Source organism: Letharia columbiana, assembly GCF_014066305.1.
Source record: "Letharia columbiana isolate WasteWater2 chromosome Unknown Sc0000085_s0, whole genome shotgun sequence".
NCBI classification, from domain to species: Eukaryota; Fungi; Ascomycota; class Lecanoromycetes; order Lecanorales; family Parmeliaceae; genus Letharia; species Letharia columbiana.
Window position 1 is genome coordinate 19,413 of NW_023501130.1, and position 19,098 is coordinate 38,510.

General features: G+C 45.4%; 6 protein-coding genes across 6 annotated transcripts; 2 read left to right on the forward strand and 4 right to left on the reverse strand.

Moving 5' to 3' along the window:
* Positions 1 to 2,911: 2,911 nt before the first annotated feature.
* Positions 2,912 to 3,493, reverse strand: HO173_012595 (uncharacterized protein; the record flags this gene model as incomplete). Its single annotated transcript, XM_037314430.1, has 1 exon — positions 2,912 to 3,493. One exon carries the CDS (start codon positions 3,491 to 3,493, stop codon positions 2,912 to 2,914), a length of 582 nt encoding a protein of 193 aa, XP_037158672.1.
* A 683-nt stretch (positions 3,494 to 4,176) lies between these two features.
* HO173_012596 (uncharacterized protein) lies at positions 4,177 to 4,794 on the reverse strand (the record flags this gene model as incomplete). Its single annotated transcript, XM_037314431.1, has 1 exon — positions 4,177 to 4,794. One exon carries the CDS (start codon positions 4,792 to 4,794, stop codon positions 4,177 to 4,179), a length of 618 nt encoding a protein of 205 aa, XP_037158673.1.
* Positions 4,795 to 6,238: 1,444 nt separating this feature from the next.
* HO173_012597 (uncharacterized protein) lies at positions 6,239 to 7,042 on the forward strand (the record flags this gene model as incomplete). The annotated part of the gene is made up of 2 exons (XM_037314432.1): positions 6,239 to 6,464; positions 6,522 to 7,042. 2 exons carry the CDS (start codon positions 6,239 to 6,241, stop codon positions 7,040 to 7,042), a joined length of 747 nt encoding a protein of 248 aa, XP_037158674.1.
* Positions 7,043 to 7,798: 756 nt separating this feature from the next.
* On the forward strand, positions 7,799 to 8,546 carry HO173_012598 (uncharacterized protein; the record flags this gene model as incomplete). Its single annotated transcript, XM_037314433.1, has 3 exons — positions 7,799 to 8,174; positions 8,240 to 8,347; positions 8,437 to 8,546. 3 exons carry the CDS (start codon positions 7,799 to 7,801, stop codon positions 8,544 to 8,546), a joined length of 594 nt encoding a protein of 197 aa, XP_037158675.1.
* A 4,827-nt stretch (positions 8,547 to 13,373) lies between these two features.
* HO173_012599 (uncharacterized protein) lies at positions 13,374 to 13,976 on the reverse strand (the record flags this gene model as incomplete). Its single annotated transcript, XM_037314434.1, has 3 exons — positions 13,374 to 13,476; positions 13,527 to 13,543; positions 13,620 to 13,976. The coding sequence occupies 3 exons, from the start codon at positions 13,974 to 13,976 to the stop codon at positions 13,374 to 13,376; spliced, it is 477 nt and encodes a 158-aa protein (XP_037158676.1).
* A 1,305-nt stretch (positions 13,977 to 15,281) lies between these two features.
* On the reverse strand, positions 15,282 to 16,706 carry HO173_012600 (uncharacterized protein; the record flags this gene model as incomplete). Its single annotated transcript, XM_037314435.1, has 5 exons — positions 15,282 to 15,691; positions 15,762 to 15,953; positions 16,013 to 16,099; positions 16,152 to 16,602; positions 16,650 to 16,706. 5 exons carry the CDS (start codon positions 16,704 to 16,706, stop codon positions 15,282 to 15,284), a joined length of 1,197 nt encoding a protein of 398 aa, XP_037158677.1.
* Between the last annotated feature and the right edge of the window lie 2,392 nt (positions 16,707 to 19,098).

The window sequence follows — 19,098 nt, forward strand, 5'->3', positions numbered from 1 at the left end:
GACGACGGGATACGTTATAAGCAGTTACTTAACGCTCTCGAGAATATATACTCTTAGGTGTAGAACGAGTCTCGCTTAACCTTCTTAGAACGATTAACATTTAATCGTAACACATATATCTACTCGATAATATCTACTATAATTCGATACAGTGATTATAAAGCTATAGAGAATCTTATATATTCTAAGATTAATCGACGATGTAATCTATTTCTTAGATATCGTTATAAGAAGAATTCAGAGAATTAATTAAATATAGTATCGTAAATATATTTAATTATAGCGATATTCTTAGTATTTCTACGATACTTAACTAGCTTTTCACTACTAAGTAGCCCGCGCCCTAGTATATATTATCTTTTTAAGTCTTTCTTATAGTAGAATTCTTCTTTAATATACTTAAGTCTTCTTTAACTCGTTTCTCTTCTCTATTAATATAATAAATATCGAATTAAAGCTTCTAGAACTCGATATTAGCTCTATTATAGGCGATATTAATTATATATTTCGAGTTATTATAAAAAGTATCGAACTTCTTAATAGCGACGATATTAATATAAAGGGGATATACTTCTATAGCTTATCTCTAATAAGTCCTTTCTTAGATTTTCAAGTATTTAGTCTTCTAATTCTTTTAGAAGATTATCGCGTTAACTTCAATATTCTACTATTAAATTTAAACGTATTTAATAATATAATAATTTCTCTTTTAGACTCTTATTCGATAGAATAAGTAAATTCGACTCTTAGAGATTCGTAATTAACTAATACTTTAGAGGTTTAACTTTCTTTATATATAATTTTATCTAGTCTTAAGAAAGTATATATAATATTACTATTATACTTCTTATATACTATTAATAACGCTAAAGATAAATCGATTATACGACTTTAAATAAAAGAGTTAATCGTATAAGAATACGCTATATTTAATATAGACTACTTTAACGCTAAGACTATCTTAATATTAATTTTCTTAATTATTCTATCTACTTACTTATATATAATTTATTTAAAGCTACTATAGTCTATTTTAATCTTTTTAATTACTTTAATCTTAATTAACTTTCTAATTCTTTATATAGTAATCTTAAATTACTTAATATTCTTATTTCTAAATATATTATATACTCGAGACTCTTTAATATTTATCTACTTTAAAGCTCTTAAAGTTCTTTTAATTTTTATTTTCTTACGTATAATAATCTAAGATCGAGTCTAATAAGAATAATAATATCTCTCTTTTAAATCATCGTATTAGTTTTACTTTTCGAGTTATTCGAGCTATTATAGCTCGTTAAATAATATCTAATTCTCGCTTAACGAGTAGATCTAAAAAAAATTGTAATTTTTATAAACATCGAACGATAATAAGATATTCTCGATCTATCGAGCCGTTATATATATTAATAAAGAATTTATTTTTTAGAATCTATAGACGCGTAAGAGTAATTATCTTTAAGAGAGATTTTATTATAGCGATATAGAAGCTAATTATAGAGTATATTAAATTAAGTAATTAATCGAGTAACTTTAAGCTTTATTTCGAGGATAATAGAGACTAAGATCTATTAAATACGTTCTTAAATAACGATATATAAGTTAGATATCGTTATGATTATAGTAGATAGATAGAGAATAAATAAGTTAAGAAATTAAGAAAATTAATATTAAGGTAGCCTTAGCGTTAGAGTAGCCTATACTAAGTATAGCGTATTTTCATACGATTATAAGTAGCTTTAATAGATAAGAGAGCTCGAATTTAATAAAATTTTAATATAGCGAGAAATAAGTTAATAACGTAATCGATGTAAGCGATATAGTCTACTTCTTCGACTCGATTTTAATATATTTTTATATATATAGAGGGTAATTGATATATAGATAGCTACTCTTCTAATTTAGGGGCGTAGATCTTCTTCGCGTAAGGTGGCGAGAAATAATATCAAGACGGCCGGAACTACTTTGATCCCCCCTACTAGCGTGTCCATCCCGAGTATAAGGAAAGGGATATACTCGAATTTCCTTCTATCCACCTTATTTCTCATCATCAATTATGCGATTTTCTCCATCTCAGCACTCTCGCCCTTCTACTCAGCGACATTTACTTCCCACTGCGTGATGAGGAAGTCTTCATAGTCCAGGCCGATATCATCTTAGGCGCCATTTACTGCCATTCGCTTGAGGAATGGAATGAGCGTTAGTGCTAGACTTCATAATCACCTTCACGAAGCGTCCATCGCGCCTTTTAAATCTTTATTGTTCAATCAAAATTAACCATACCCCATAATACGGAGATCTAATTGGTATCGTCATACGCCACCTAGAGTATGCCGAGCCTTAAAGAGCAAACATACAAATCTCAATCACGGCTGGGGAAGTCCAGCATCTGGTTTCATAGTTCAACAAATAAATACGAATCTACTGGCAGCGGTGCCGGGATACCAAATCCATAGAGCACATCTCCGATATTAAAAAAGACACTTTGCAAAGCGCGGGTTGAGCTACAGGCTATTATACTCTTGTGACAAGGATGGCACTCTCCGCGGCCCCCAATATTAATACCTTTGACTTGAAGACAACGGCGGCCTGTATTCGCGCAGTGACAACTCTTGCCAGCTGGAACAGTGTTGCAAGTTTTGTGTAAAGATTATGGGTCCTTTCCGAAAGACCACGCCATTTGCGAAACAAGCCGTGCAGAATGTGCCTTGCAAGTAACCAGTCCCAATCTACCAGCTCATTACCAGCTACCAAAGTCGTGACTGAGGCATTCCACCAAGACTCAAGTCTTTGTTTACCTACCATACCCTCCACCTTCCAAAAGATTAGAATGAGTGTTATCGTTCACTCTAAATCCGATGTGCACCAAAAGACTCTGCATATTCTTTGGTCATTTCCTTCACACATTTCATCAGGAGACTCCAATTGCCAGATCCAACAACGTTCCATTCCCCAACTCCACAGGGGTGGCACTCCCATCCAGAGTCCTCCGAGGATGTGGCCTCCCAACACTAACATAGAAAGTCTCAGAATCTCCCAAAATATCAACACCGCCCCATTTCAGGAACCCCCACTTCCCCGCATTCCTTCCCACACAAGTGTCAACAAGCCTCTTCGCTACCACCAAAACATCCGCAAACCGAAACGTGTATGCATCTCTATCGTTGGCGCAACTGACAAATATGACGCAATCTCCAGAAACCCAACCTCGGGGTATTTTGTGTCCACGTCGGTGATTCTTGCTAAAGCTCATCGGGACTGTGAAGTCAGGGTTACTGGCAAGAGCGACGAGGGCATTGCGGCAGTCTTTGAGATTGGTTTCGCCGATGCCCGCACTGGTGTCGGGGGTGAAGCAGTGGGGTACGATTCGGTTTGATGAGTTGGTTGTTGCAGAAGGACTCAGATCAGCGAGTGTAGGAGTGACGCGGGAAACCAACGTGGAGAGTAACATCAACAACCCATAGATCGTGCTTGGACACCTGTATGACAACATGCTAATCAGAGTTTTCTTTCGCCCGTGAGAACGGGGATCGCTTTGCAAGATAAGAGCTATTCTTATGGAAGAGGACGACCTTCGCTGCACTTTCTCGAGACGGCCGAGTCGATGGGTAGTAGAATGGAGATTGCGGTGACTCGAGAATTGCGTCACTTCTCTCCGCTTATCGCGTCCAATACAGGCGCTGTCGTGAAATTGTCGTGCCAATCATATCAAGGGGTTTTTGCGCCAGTCGTCGTTCCATGCGCATCGTTTCCCTCCAGTCCGAGAGACTCGTGGGCCCCATTTTATCATACTATCGTTCTGCTACGAGAGGCAGCGAGACGTCTCGCATGCTTCCCTTCCGCCACTGCAGGCCAAATGGTTACGAGCAATGGCAGCCATCAGAAAACAGAATTTCGCTAATTGACGAATCAGTCAGAAAAATACGATGTGAAGCCTTTACGGCAAGGACACAAGGTGTTGGATTCTTCCTCCGTGATAATGAAAAGCCACGATACGTAAATGGCATATAGTAACAGGCAGTGCAGAGAGACGAAGCACGGCACCTTATACACTTAGTGCGAAACAGAGCCAGAGAGTAGTTCGCTTACGATTATTCATGATGGATTACTAGGGGCAGACTTTCTAACATACCAAGAAATCGAGCTCTAGCCCGCTGCCTGACCAATGTATGCCAATTAGTGGCAGCCCTTTGCCACCGGATCTTCGTTCTCGGCATCCTTCTCGATCTCAAACGCAAACCATCCTTCTATCCCCTCATGATCCGGATGCCCGTGATATGGGTAGAAGCCATATCCATGACCACCACCAAGATCCACACCAAGATCGAACATGCCCGCAGCCCCATGATACCTATCACTACGCCCGCCGTGAGCGCGATAAAAGTCTCTCAAGACATCCGTGAACCCCGGATATCTCGTCCCGATCAAGGGGTCATTCCGCAGAGTGTCGATCATGGCCCGGATCAACGGCGGAGGCCGGGTGTCCGGATATTCGCAATCGTCGGCGACGACCGCATCGGCGTCCTGCCAGATAGCCAGAGGAGCCGGAAGCGTTTGAGGTCGAAGGCCGAAGTTGTGCGGGTGCTTGATCGGGCAGTCTTTGGAGACGCAGATGCGGTCCCAGGATTGCGGGGGGTCCTTGGGTTCGGCCCCGTTCACCGACGTGGTGTCCGGGGAGATATCCATGGCTTCAGAGTCCGTGGCTGGCGTGATGTCGGCAAGTGCCTGCCGGGCGGTTGCTCGGGTCTGCATACCCGTCGAAGCTTTTGCTGTCTGCATGATTGGTGTCTCCATCTTGGTGAATGGTGTTGGGTGTGAGGTGCCTGAGACGGAGACTGGATACTTAAAGGTGGTCTTCTAAGTGTTGTGTCTCTTTGACAATGGCATTGTGTTATTGTCCTCACGTTGCTATCGGACTACGCGGTCTTTGTTCACGAGACCTGTGGCTTTGCTTTTTCATTGTTCACTTAAGCTTCAAGAGCAATCTCATTGCTCTTCTAAAAATGGTAGTCTCAACGATGATTGCAATGACTGTGTGGAGTAAGTATAATAGTAGGTATGTCAATGACGGGTAGATGTACTTGTTGCCATATGGTCCCTTCCCTACAATCGGCATAATTTCAAAAAAAAGTAGTCCAGTATAAACAATGGAGCACTCCGATGGGTGTACGCCAAGATTTGGCTTGTTGCAGGAATTAAAGGAATTGATACAGTGTCCAGACTCCAGTCAGCATGTCCTCAACCCTAGTTCACACCAACCCATCCATCTTCCCTGATCCCTCATCCTTCAACCCGGACCGCTGGCTTCAAGCGTCTAGTCTAAGTTTGAACAGGTATCTGATCGCCTTCAGCAGATGGTTTCACCCGTGCGTGGGCAAAAAGTACGTGTGTCATTCCAAACCCCAGACCGAATACCTGAAGAGCGCTGACGACCGCCTGCACCGTTGCTTGGCGTACTGCGAGATGTACCTGGCACTCGCTGCTTTATTTGCACCGGGTCGATTCGAATTCAAGCCGTTCGAGACAAGCAGGTACGATATAGAGTTGGCGCATGATTTCTTTCGTCCGTGCTTTCGTCTTGAAACGGGATTACTGTTGGAGTGAAATAAAAGCAAGGATAGGTTGCCTGTCCCCAATTTCTACCACATCGTATATATTCCCCCTTGCTTGACGACCAAGTCTTTATCTCATGGTCCAATAAATCGTTTTATGTACCAGTGCAAAATCGATACTTGTTTGCGTACCCGTTTCAGCAAGGATTTTCGATATATGTTCTAGGTGGGTTTAGACGGGGCAAGTAGTATCTGGGCCTTTAATGGAATGTAGCAGCACGACTTCCAAGGGTTCTAGAAACATTGACTGTGACCGCATCGATCATCTTTCCCCGTCCGTGACCTAAACCTGTACGAGCTCCCTTGCACGGAGCATCGTCGTAGGTACTCTGTCAGACTGTTACGCCAATGTCGCCTTTACGCTTCTCACGCTCCCCGTGGCAAGTCAGCCTTGTTTATTAGCAAACCACATCACGGATTGGGCACGTGGAATGACTGGGCCAGAACCTGCTGCAAACCCTCACTCGCGAACCACAACGCTAGATCAAGCCACTATATGCAGCCCAGAGTCTTGGCGGCATATATTCCCGAATGACGCAGGACATCTAGTCGCCGGTACCGCCGGCCAAGCTTCACCGAGATAACTTTCCCTTTCTCTCTCATCTTCAGAATGAGAGCCAAACAAGATGGGAAAGTACCGCACGTCCTGCATATCGTTGTTGCTCGCCTGTTGCGCTAGCATCAACATCTTTGTCGGCGCGACAAGCATCGTCCCCTTTTTCAGCGACCGTTCTTGTCAGGACAGCACTTTCACCGGCCAGACCGATCAACAGGCATTCAGCGGCGCATGCCATCCAGTATTGCAAGAGGCGAATAGTGTGGACCCCAGTCATCTAGACTCATGCTGTGCAGGTTCTCTATAAGCTCATACTTCTGCTGCAAAAGCATGAAGCTGATGAGTTTTGACAGTAACGGTCTATACCGATCCTGACTGCTCTGAAGACGCGAAACTTGCACCAAATGGAACTTGCACACCCTTGAGAATTGGCTCGTACAGCGTGGACTGTCCATGTTTCCCGTCTACGAGCCCTCAGAGCGCATCTGGCGCCGCAACCTCTACACCTTCTTCTTCCTCTTCGACGTCTACCTCTTCATCGTCTGTGTCACCGACTTCCGAACATTTCCCAACAACGTCCTCGAGCTCTTCTGTGGCCACGGCAATATCATCCTCCCTGACAACCTCGTCAACAGAAGACATTTCCACTGATACTGCGACAGCACGTCCCAGCGATCTACCGCTCCTCACATCATCCTCTTCACGGTCATCAGCACGGTCCTCATCTACATCTGCTGCAAGCAAGGGTGGCGGTAGTAACGGTGGTGGCAACAACCTCAGTGTCTCTGCTCAAATCTCGCTGGGTGTGATTTTACCCAGTCTCAGTCTCATCGCGGCCGTCATCTTTGGCGTCAGGAAGTGGCGTCGTGAGTGATAAAGTACAAAGTACTGCTGGGGCTTGCCTAAATCGTCGAAGCTGTTGAGGATTATGAAGTCGTTACGGTGTACCTCGCGGATCTGGCTCAACGAGCGCGTGGCGTTGGCTTCGGCTTTCGCTTACCTGGGAAGCATGCTGCGCATTTTGATGCAATCGACGTTAAATGGGATTGATTCGGCTTCCCAGTGGATGCGGTGGTTATGGTCGGCTGACGCAGACCGTCCGCGTATATTATCAGAGTGGCGGGAGACCGAGCCTCCCCTTCCGGTAATCGGATCCGAAACCTCGTATACGGCATTGACCGGCCCTCTGCATCTGATCACAAGGTCACTTGTTTCGCAAAAGACTCTATCCATTTATCCGTTTAATAATAGAATATGCGGAAGCTGGACGCGAGCTCCTACCTCGCTGGGTGACGCTGGAGCTGCAAACCATTGTCTGCTTATATTTGGTGCTGACCATGTTACGAACAAGAATATGCATGATGCGTTGTCTATCTTCATATAAACAATCGTGCACGTGTTGAAGAGGAAGAGGAAGGTGGACCGAGATGACGTGGCCAAGAGCTGGATAGTATGTATAGAACGCCGCTTCCTGCCATGCCACTTCTTTTTGTTGTTAGCGCATTATGGAGAGAGAACCATCGACTTAACACTTACCTACATAGTTTCCAACTAATTCCACACCGCCCGCAAACTATCTTCACTGTTCTTCACCAACTTCAACAACCTCACAACCCTCAGCACCGTCACAATGAAGCTCGGTCTACAGACCCTCACCTTCCTGCTCACCCTACCGTCTGCTCTCGCCCTCGCTACACGACGCTTCCCAGTCAATGTAACGACCAATGCGACCATCACTCCACCCTCCACTGTCAACCTGACTACCAATGGAACCATTGCCCCACCAAGCCGCTACTATCTCCAAACACGTGTCAAAGGCTATGGCAATGAGGACAAGAACGGCCTCTACGTTAGCGGCTACCACACCGGTGCCGGAGAAAACGATGCGACCCTCGAGTCCATCGACGCCGCATCGGTCGGCTTCTTGAACGGCACCAACCAACAATTCGACTACGGCACGGATTTCCCCTGGGGCATGGTGATGGTTCTTTATGATTACTATGCGGGCAAGTGTCCAAACTCAGATGATACATCGAAAAAGCGAATGCGCTAATATCGATCCTTGAATCAGAATGGGACTTCGTCGCCATCAACGCCGGATATGGCTCTGCGGGTTTCTTCTTCAACGAGACGGGCTTGCAGTACAACCAAAATCCGGACGGGTTTTCCGGATGGCTTGGTAAGCACCCTCTTTTTGCCCTCTCGCCTTTCTTTCCACCGCTCAGGTTCAAGGCCTTTTCAAGAACCCTGACTGACAGCCTTTGGCAGTTTGTGACTGGTGGCACGGAGTCCCGCAGCTGTTCTGGAAGTTCTTCGCCAACAGCAATCAATTTCCGAGCAGTTGCGCGCAGGTAGACCTTTTACCAGTGGCCGTCTAGGGCAACAGCTGGTTGTGAAAGGATGATGAAAGCGTTGCCTGCGCTGCTGAGGCCCGCAAGATAGAAGATGGGGATCTCGATCTTCTTTCTTGGCATGGACGTCAACATGGCCCAGCCCAGCCAGAGTGAAAACATTTTTCAAGCTCGTCAACCAATAAAAAGATGTTCTCTGCTTTATACAATGACAGCAATGGTACGAAGTCGTCTCATCCGCTGACTCTTCAATCTCGGCTCCTCGCTTACCGCGCCTTTTCCTGTTGCTGTGCCCTACCACCTATCCCAAACGGGCGTTAGGCTTGGTTTCCAATCAGCCCCGTATCTGCGACAGAGTCCAAACCTACATTACCTGTTGACCACGATGTTGGCATTCATATGTTTGAAGGCAGTCTTGTATCGTTCCTTTGTTGATAATTGACACTGAACCGTATCAAATACGCACTCCCTCACAACCGTCACTACGCTTACCTTCGCAGCCAGCGCTTGTACGGGGATATATCAACTGCCAATCCGTAGCCGTAGCGCGAGATCGATGATTGGACTTTCTCGAGATGCATGCAACCGCACATGAAGCTGACAGAGACATGTAGGACGGTAGCTTTAGGGTGCAAGTAGAGGAGGAGCCATTTGGACCACCTGCTAGTCCAACAAAGGAGACCGATGCTGGAAATGCAATAAAACTACTTACCCGCACCCCCTTCATTGCTACTTTCCGTTTTTCGTGTGTTGAAAAAGTTCATCCACAGAGCTGGTTTAACCTCATCCAGAAAATCGAAAATTAACATCACAATCGGCACTCCGGCGCAAGAATTCGAAGTTGCCGTCGACACGACCTCAGATGCCCTCTTCGTCCCATCCACAACCTGCCACTATGGCGTCTGCGACCTTCGGTAACAGGACGGAAATCAATCTCATGGTTTTTCCACGTACGAGCCGAATGGCAGTTATGCTGGCGCTAAGTGGGGCGCTGTGAGCTGCGGCCTCTTCTGCTGGCAAGACACCGTCCACTTGGGCGATGTGGATGTCAAGGACCCTTTATTCGAAGAATGGACATCGGCATCGTGCTATAGTATCGGCTGCCTGAATACCGGCTATGATGGCGCAACGGGACTGGCACCGCCATAGAAGCCGAATACGGGTACACCGAATGTGCTCTCTTCGCTCCAACCTGGCCCGAGACCTCACATCAGCGATGGGGGCCCGGCATGGCCCGTACCGGTGCCACAACGTCCCCTGCGAGCGAAGGCAAGAGTTGCCGACTCTCACGTTCGGTTTGGGGGTCCGTAAAATCAGCGCTGCCGCATTCGAGTATACGCTCGAAGTGGATGGCTTCTTCCCACGCGTGGGCAAAATGTGCGCGACGACATTCATGGAGGCGGGCGGATTCTTCCCGGAGGATTGGGAGGGGATGGTGCTTGGAGTCCGTTCTTGAGGGGCGTTTGGAACGAATGGGATTTTGGGGAGAGGAACGTTGGTCGTAAGCGATAGACACACTGTATGCTTTGGATAGAGCGCTGACAGTTGGTTATAGTGGGGCCTCTGAAATAGAGGATACAGGTGCGGTGGTGCTGAGCGCGGCTGGCTGCAAGGACTCCGTCCCGATGGTTGTTTTCGCATTTAGATATGCACCGAAGTAGGCACTTGATCTCAAGACTTGAAGCACAAATTCGCACTTGCTTCCGGAGATCGACATCTCAGCTTCACAGCCATTCTCAAGGTTCAACGTCTGAAGCCAGACCAAAACAGTAGATCAGAAGCCCTTTGCATTTCCAGGGCTATATATCCGTATCTGCAGTCCGATCCAAGAAGCTTCCCCAAACTCGAGTATCGTGTCCCAGGACTAGGTATCGATCTCCCTCCGAGTTTCAGACTTCCAGCCTGTTTTCGCAGTCGACTTGAAGAGTTAATCACATATTTGACTCCCTTTTTTTGGAGAAATCTCACCACTTTTGAGGCTTCTAACCCCATCTTCGTAGTCACTTCTAGCAGTCAAAGCTACACCCGAGCCCATTTTTGAGGTAGTAGCTCATGACTCTTCTCCTCTTTGGGGGCTTCATGCCCATCTCGGACCTCACTGTTGGAACCCAATATTTGCCTTTCCGTAGGTCTGTTTTACAAAAGATGAAAAGATCTAAAAGGGCAGCTTAGGTCTTACACGCCAGCTATGCCCATCGAGCAGAAACCATCACACCGTCTCACAATCGATCGCTCGGCCCGGATGATACTAGATGGCAAAAATGGACATGGGATCTTTCCAACAGCGCATATATGGACATGGACCACCACCGACTGTAGTAGTACAGTCCATCGTGGAGTTTCCTCCAAGCGAGCGAAAGTACAACGAGGTATTCCGAGTACGGCAACAATCAGTTCGTTTTCTTGCTGGTTTTCTTGAGCATTGACATGGCTCGAGAGAATCATGGTCTGATGCCAGGCCAGAACAGAATTGTATGGTTGCATTTACTTTGGTGCACTCACGGGAATCATCAATTCGTGTGAGGTGAACGAGATGCGCGTCTTTACATCTGATGTGGGCCGTTGTCTTCGGTAACCTTTTTAGACATGTTGTATGCAGGGAACTGACATACGACAGTGGAAAATCCATGTTGACAAAGAAGAGCTGCTTCTTAGGAGAAGGATGGTCTTGAAAGAGATGACTTAGTCCCGCTTTTACATTAGTCGAATATGAGAATTCATCATTGAAAGCGTCCCCTGTTAGGCTTTATGGCTTATAGCTTGCATCTCCTACCTTCTGTTTTAGTAGCATCACTATTATCACATACCATTTCTGAGCCGTCTAAGACAGCGGTGTCTTACTACATTGATCTCGAGAGCCTGCTGTCAAATCGTCTCGGCTTGTCAGCACCTTCACTACTTCCACGCGCCCTTCCTGAGCCGTCTATGACAGCGTTGACTTATGATCTTGATCTCGAGAGCCTGCTTTCACACCGTCTCCATTCAACAGCAATTCCACGCTCTATTGAGTAATCTTATGAATCGCCAGTACCCTTGTGATTTAAGCCCAAGAGTCTGCTATCAAATCGTCTCCACTGAACAATGGCTTCACTCTCACCTCATAGGCTGGCAACGAGATCCACCTGTACGTGGTGCCGGCTACGAACCCTCTGACAAAGATTCCTATGCCTTCGAGAGTCTACTCTATATCTATTTAGCAGCTGCTACGCGTTAATTAGATCTTAACTCGTCAGCTATAATAGGCGTAAACTTACGGTTTAATACGTTAGGGGAGCTAAGAGATCTTAAAGGAGTATATATTTATATATAGATATATAATCGAATTCTTCGATTATAATAACGATTAATTATATATAAGCGAAAATTAAATAATAAGACGCGTTAGATCGAGGGTTAACGCGTTCCCCTCGAAGAATTCGATATTATTAATATAACGGCGAGCCTTACCTCTCTCGATTAAATAATATCTTCCTTTCTCGCTAATCGATAACTCTTCTCTAAATATTATAAATATTCGACTTCGACTATAAATAAGTCGGCTCGTTTATAAGAATTATATAAAGATTTTCTATAGAAAAGAGATTAGATAAGAGAGTTAAATCTAATATACTTAAAAAATATCCTCTTAATAGCGGAGTTAGTAAGTAATAAGTAATAATTATATATCTTCTAGTTAGCTATCGACGTGCGAATAGACTTAATTAAATCTTATATTTCTATAAGAATCGAAGAAGAACTTAATTCGAGTATTCCCGACTTCGATTTGACAAATATCACTATTCTCTCTTTTTACGTGATGATATATAATAAAGTATTAAGTATTTAAGAATATATAGAATAGAGAGACTAGAGCTCGACTCGGAGAAATGAGGAAAAAGCTTTAAGATATATTGTAGAGTGTAATAATATCTAGTTATAATGAAGGCTTTAGAATTCCCAATATAATATATATAGCCGTGATTCTACAAAACCACGATTATCTGCCGTACCTTAAATAGAATACGAATACCGGATATAATCGTAAGGCCGAGTGGGTAAAAACGGTTGCACTCTGGGCTACGCCTTTCAATGGGAAGGGGTATAAACAGAGGCACGGCCCTCCGATGTAGGAATTACACACACACACACACACTCTCACCTCATAAGCCAACGCCGACACCGCTGACTCCAGAGAATTTGGTCCACAGGGTATGTCACTGAGCTCACCTCTCTCGCGCACTGCCAAAGTACAAGAGGATTAGTTGCAGGTTCGTCAGATAAACCCCGACTCGAATGTTCTTACCTTTACCTGCTTCCTTTGACATTCGCTACACTTGAGATAATCTTCAGTAGGGGCCTTTGGCAATTTTTGCTTTATTCGCCACAGTGGGACTGGGGGTTAGTTGGTTTCATGATATAGCCGCTGTTTCAGGTACCCTGTAAGGGTACCCGGTCAGGGGTAGGAGACACCTGTTCACTACGAGCTACATATCCACCTATTTTGCACCTGTCAATGGCTCTTCATTCGATTTCGTCTCTTTCAGAGCCATTGCATACTTTTTGTCCCACCCACCCACACCTGTACATAGCTAGCTACTATTTCACTCCAGGTCTATGCCATAGGCATGGGAGTTTTCTCGGCGCTGGGGTACGAATACGTCTGTTCAGGCCTCTATTCAGCTGTTATCCCGGCGTCGGGGACGGCCCAACCACTTGATACCTCATACCTATGTGCCCTGTGTATGTGTGATGCGTGAGAATGAGAACCCTAAATCGCGTGTTATTATTGATAGAACGCGGACTCGTTTGAAGCGAGTGACATCCCCATTTTGAACGTGTCCTAAAATAAGATAGTCTGAAGACTGTGGGCCAAATTCAGTGCTCCTGCCCGTGGAAGTTCTTTGGGCCATTCGCGGTTGGAGGTGGATCAACATCGTTGTGCTCGGTGATACTTCGACACCACATTCCACAATCAGCACTATTCGAAAGGTGTCAGCTCCGACACTGTCAGGAATGAGTGTGGCTTACCATTGAATCTGGGAAGTCTGTGACACCTCAAATGAAAGAGCAATGCGCATGGATTTCGAGACGGAATTTCGTCAATTGACCTGAATGATCCACCTGCCATCTTATCTTCATTTTTGTATTCCGTATCGAGCTCCCTGACCCACCATCACTTAGCTTTGGACCATACTTCTTGAGCTTTTCGAGAAACTTCTCGATGGAAGAACGGCATTGATGCGTTATGTGACGAGCCATTTCACGGAGGCCTATCAGCTCGATGTTAGCTTCGCACGGCCTCCACAGATCTTCTGCCAGAAGCAAAATCCGGTCGAGAGCCCATACTTCTTTGATGATTTCCTGGTATTCCGCACAGGCGCCTCTACTATCGTCAATTGCCTTCACTAGGTCTTTAATGATGAGGCAGAGCGATACTATGTCACCGAAAGAGCCAAATGTCGCGACGACTGGCAACATTGCCCGTTTCAAGAGATTCAGAATCCGAGAAGTCTAGGTGGTAAGGATGTAAGACTTGAGTTAAAGATTATAGTAGCCTCGAGGTTGTTTAGCGCCGTCATCTATCTTCCTCAGCCGCTTAGCCTCAGCCTTGCGGCCAGCTTTTTTGCAGTGGCTATGCAAAGCGCGCTGCCAGGCAAGGAGATTGTGTGGGCGAGCGGTCATACGCTTGCAGGCCTACGGCTTACAGGTCTAGTCGTAACGGTTAGCAAAACCCGTCCCGCTTCTTAAGGCGCAGTCGTAGTGGTATAAGCCAGCGTGGGATCCACCAGTACGTGGTGCTGACTACGAACCTTCTACGTGAAAGAAGAGCCAAGTGATCCTCATCTAACCCGCCACGGCTATCCCATCGTCTGGCAGAGTGCACAATTCAGGGGCTCAGCCTTACAGCCTCGACATGGTGCACACTAGGCGCCAGACGATGGAATACCGCCAAAAGTTTCCGGGTTTGTTACCTGACATTCCCCACAATTGGCGCGGGTTCAATGTCCCCGACTATGAAAACAGACGACAGTGTATGTTCACCCAAGACGCAAAAGACCAGATGACCATACCACTTTTGATCGTGGGCGCATTTGTTTGACCTCAGGAGGGTCTGTATTCTTGTAATCGTCGCTGGTACCCACGTGAGTCCTCACTCCAAACAGACACCCTCTTCCCTAACAAGCCATCCTTCACCACAATGAAGGCGATCGCTTCTATGAGCATTAGATTAGCAAATTGAGAGAATTACCCGGTTGCATCCTACTAAGGCTGCAAATTGCAAGCTCGTGCATCTTTCGTTCGTCGCAATGCAACAGACTGGGTGCAGATACGTAGGCAATCCTCATCACCGGAAACGCCGAAATTATCCTGACGAGGGGGGGAAAAACATCTTGGGCCGAAACCCGCACCGGCCAGCCATCTTCCTTAAAAAAAGGGGGGGGGGCACAGGGTTGAGCCGTTGCATATGCATGTGATACGGCTAGGAAAATCCTTTCGTCCGTTCGATAGGACCACTCACTAACTGCTTGAGGACACCCATGGGACAAGGAAGATGCGCGGTTACGAGTAATCGTGTTGGAGATGAAGATGAAGATCAATACTCCCGCTAAATCAAGGGGGAAATATGGGGGGGAATTGAGTTAGAGCCCAATGCTGGGGCTGAAGTTTGCTACACTGAGACAATTTTTGGAGAGACGGTTGTAACAGGTGTTAGAGTACACGCTTCAAAGCCTTCGAATTCAGTACAAATGCGTGCTGAGCACCTGCGATTGTTATTCGATTTTAGTGATTCGAATGCGTAACGTCCTCCAACCCTGAACCCTGATGTCCAACGAATGATGGTGAACAATGACAGTGAGGCCGGACCACTGGGGTCTCTAGCGGTGATGGTGTTTCTTCGTACCTCATCCTTGGTCTAGAAAAGTTGCTATACTTATGCTGAACGTAGACGTTGTCCATGGGAAGTATAGCCTCTTCGAATGTATCTGTTGAATCCAGCCGCTTCTTATGGTTGTACTCGCTTGCATTGATAGATGTCGAGTTGCGCACTCGGGCGTTGAGTGGGAATCCAGGAGCGTTGCCTAGATACTCTGCATCTCTGTTTGTTTGATTTTCGATGCGTGCGGAACGCCTGGAGCGTTCTGAACTTGTGTACAGTATTCTGAAAGAGCCTAGGCAGGCGACAATGATTGCTAAAGTGGTGTTCAGTCAGCTGCAGAGTTAAGGGGAAAGATATCATAGAATAGGGCATGAAATGCGTACCGACTGTCATTTCCAGCCCACTCCATAGGAGAAGCCAGGTGAGATCGAGCCGAGGCCCGCTTGTTGTAAGGACGACTCGCGTAATCGAGACGCTGATGACGAATATTGTCAAGGAAAAAATGCCGGTCAATGCTAGCTTCTTCCTGACATCTATCAACGCGTTCCAGAGGAGGTTTGTCGACATCAGGATTACTAGCGAGTTGTCAGATTCCGCTGTTGAGTCTCAAATGAGTCATAAAGTTATGACTTACGAAGGCCATCCGATGAAGTGTCGAATACGGTACCTAGTCTAATAGAGGTAGGCACAAAGTGGGCGGCGTGGACACTACGACACTCCGCTGTGCAGTACGTGTATCAGTTCGGGTTCTCTCGGAATTGAGGAATGTTTACCTATGCCTCTTGGTTCTACCAGACACTTGTAATCGAGCACGCACAAGCAAACAGCGTATGAAGCGATTGTAAATGCAAGGACACAGTACCAAAGTATCATATGTCGTCGTATGTAATTGCCGAGATTGCGGAAGAATAAAAGGAAAGATAATTTGACACTCCACAAAGCCGTGTAATAGAGTAGCTCGGACGCAAGTAGGCTGTGGAGTTCGACGTGGATATGTGAGGAATACTCCGGTGCAGGCATGGCTATATGCCCGCTCTCGACCCCAATGACTGAGTATAGCTCCTTTGCGGTCTTCTGCCAAATGGCAGCGTTGACGAGATTCATCAGCCATGCTGCAAGAACGAAAGGGTCTTCGATATGAAGGCGGCGGAATATCTTGAGGCGAACGTAGAAGCGGAACAGTAAGAAGCAAAACGAGACTGCTACACCTGCCCACAACGTCCCCTATCTCGAAGTCAACACCCAATCTTGCAGAGATGTGAGTTGCGCACCAGAAGTCTCCTTTGGCCGAATCTTGCAGGGTCCACGATGTCTTGATTCATTGGCATGGTTCTTGAAGAGAGAGTAGCGACGATGATATAAAGCACTTACGGCGTATCATTAGATTGAGAGGGATGAAGAAGGTAAATTGCGATGGAGGTCGACTACGACGGTCGAGCTGAATGGTGCTTGGATAACCATTTGAAAGAGGCCAACCCAATCCCATGGGCGGACAAATGAACTCGCTTCCACAGCCGAAGAAAGGCTGGTGCAGAGCGAATGGCCAATCGAAATCGAGCCGAAGCGAATCATGCAAGCACCTTGGCACAGTGCTTACGTGCGTCTGGAAATAAAATCCTTCGGAATCCCATGCGAGTGAGACTGCAGATTCCAAGGCCCCTATTTCTGCTTCAGACCTTTGGATGCGTGCTAGATCGGTATATGTCTGCTCCCCAAGTTAGTAGAAGATTCCATCGATAAGCGCGCGTCCTTCGGGCTGCGGGGAAAGATCATACCGCCTTTTGCATCAGTCTCCTGTTTCCGCCTCCCCATGGAGCCAACCAAACGCCGAATACCGCTCAACAGGCCCATCATCATGTCTAGACACATATGGAGGTCCACGTTGCATGAGCTGAATTGTTGCATGAGCTGAATTGTTGCATCGTATGTAGGGCTAATTACCGATCTACCCCGAAACTATGAATCTTACCGAATCTACCTATTACTGATCATACCCCTACACCAATTTGGGGTATGATTCGGTGGATTAATTGCTTGGGGTTGTTCGGTATTTAACTTGCCATAATGGCCTATCTGAATGGCCTACTTGTAGAGATAGCTGTAGGCTATTGAGTGGAGTGTTGTGGAGTCCGAAGACAGGCTGGGGGTTTTGCCACTGTTGGCCCCCCGGGGCGCCCTGCGCGGCCCTGCCGGCCCCGGGGCCTTTTGTAATGGGGTGTCTGTAGCGCAAGCCTGGTCCGGGTGTGTTGGATTGGCCGCACCCCTTTTGACCATGGCCCCGGGGTGTCCCACTCTTTCGTCTGTTATTTAGCTGGTGGTCTCCATTTACGGTGGTTTTCTTTTCTTGGTCGGATGCCGGTCGCTTATTTTGTTCTCCCCCTGGGTTTCGGGTTTTGTTTTGGTTTGTCCATGTAATTAAAAGTAGACATAACAGCCCGCTTTCTAAAAGGCCGTGCCTGAGAGCTGGTCGTAGCTTTTGCTTGAGCTTGGTAGAGGGATGAGGCCGAGCCAGACATACTCGGGTACCATGTGTGATCCTGCTCTTAGCTTCCCCCTATAATCTCATTCAGCCCCGCACCATCTATCTTCCCACCTTCCCCGATCCCAACCCAGGACCCGGGTATGCCTCTCCTGATCCTCTCACAGCTCTTCCCTGATCTATCTCGGCCACGCCCTTGTTGGCAATCTGCTCATGCCGTTGCACCCTCTCTTTATCGCCGCTGGGAGAATTGACGGCCACGTTGACGTTACGGCGAATGGCTTCTCCGATGCCCTAGAACGCGTCAATACTCTTTGGTAATTGCCGGCAAGGCGATCGGGGTTAGGGGGAAAGGGATGAGAAGGGCGCACATGGATCAACTTATCTTCGGACAGTCCCCCTCCGACAGTCCCCCGTCCACACTAATGTGGCTACCGGCTATATCCGCAGCCACCCAACTTAGTATAGCTAGGCCTTGGCATAGTAGATATCTAACTGATAGGTGTATTGTCGATATTTCTTTTATTTCACGATATAAATATTTAAATAGAACGTTATATCTTAACGAGTAAGAGAGATCTTATAGTATAGATTCTTAGCGATAACTTTTATTATAATTCTAGAAAGACTATAAGTTCTAACGCTATAATTAGTTATTATAGTAAATTCTTACGTATAAGATTAATTCTTAAGATATAAAATTATATCGTTCTTATTAGTTATTAAATTTAAAGAGAGATTATAAATTAATTATTTATAAAGTAATATATAGATTACTTATATATTATATAAAGTTTATATATTTATTATCTTCGAGATAACTATAATATAATATTATAGTATTTTTAATATTAGAAAAAATCTTATTATTAATAGAAGTACGCTTATAAATAATTAAGAAGATAATAAAAATACGCTTTTTCTTATTTATAACCGTCGTAGTATACTCGATAATATTTATAATATACGAATAAGTGAAATAGAAGTTAAGTTTAAATAAAATATAAGAATATAAGAGAAAGATAAATATTTATCTACTTATAAGATCTATTAATATTAATCTTCTCGTCGATACTAGCGATTTAATTATAATAGTTTTTTAGAAAGATAATAGTATATTAATACTCTTATATATATTAGCGAATTTTAATATATACGATTAATATTATAACTTAATAATAGTTATATATAATATAAACTCTTATTCTACTACTATTATACTATCTTCGATTTATTTATAA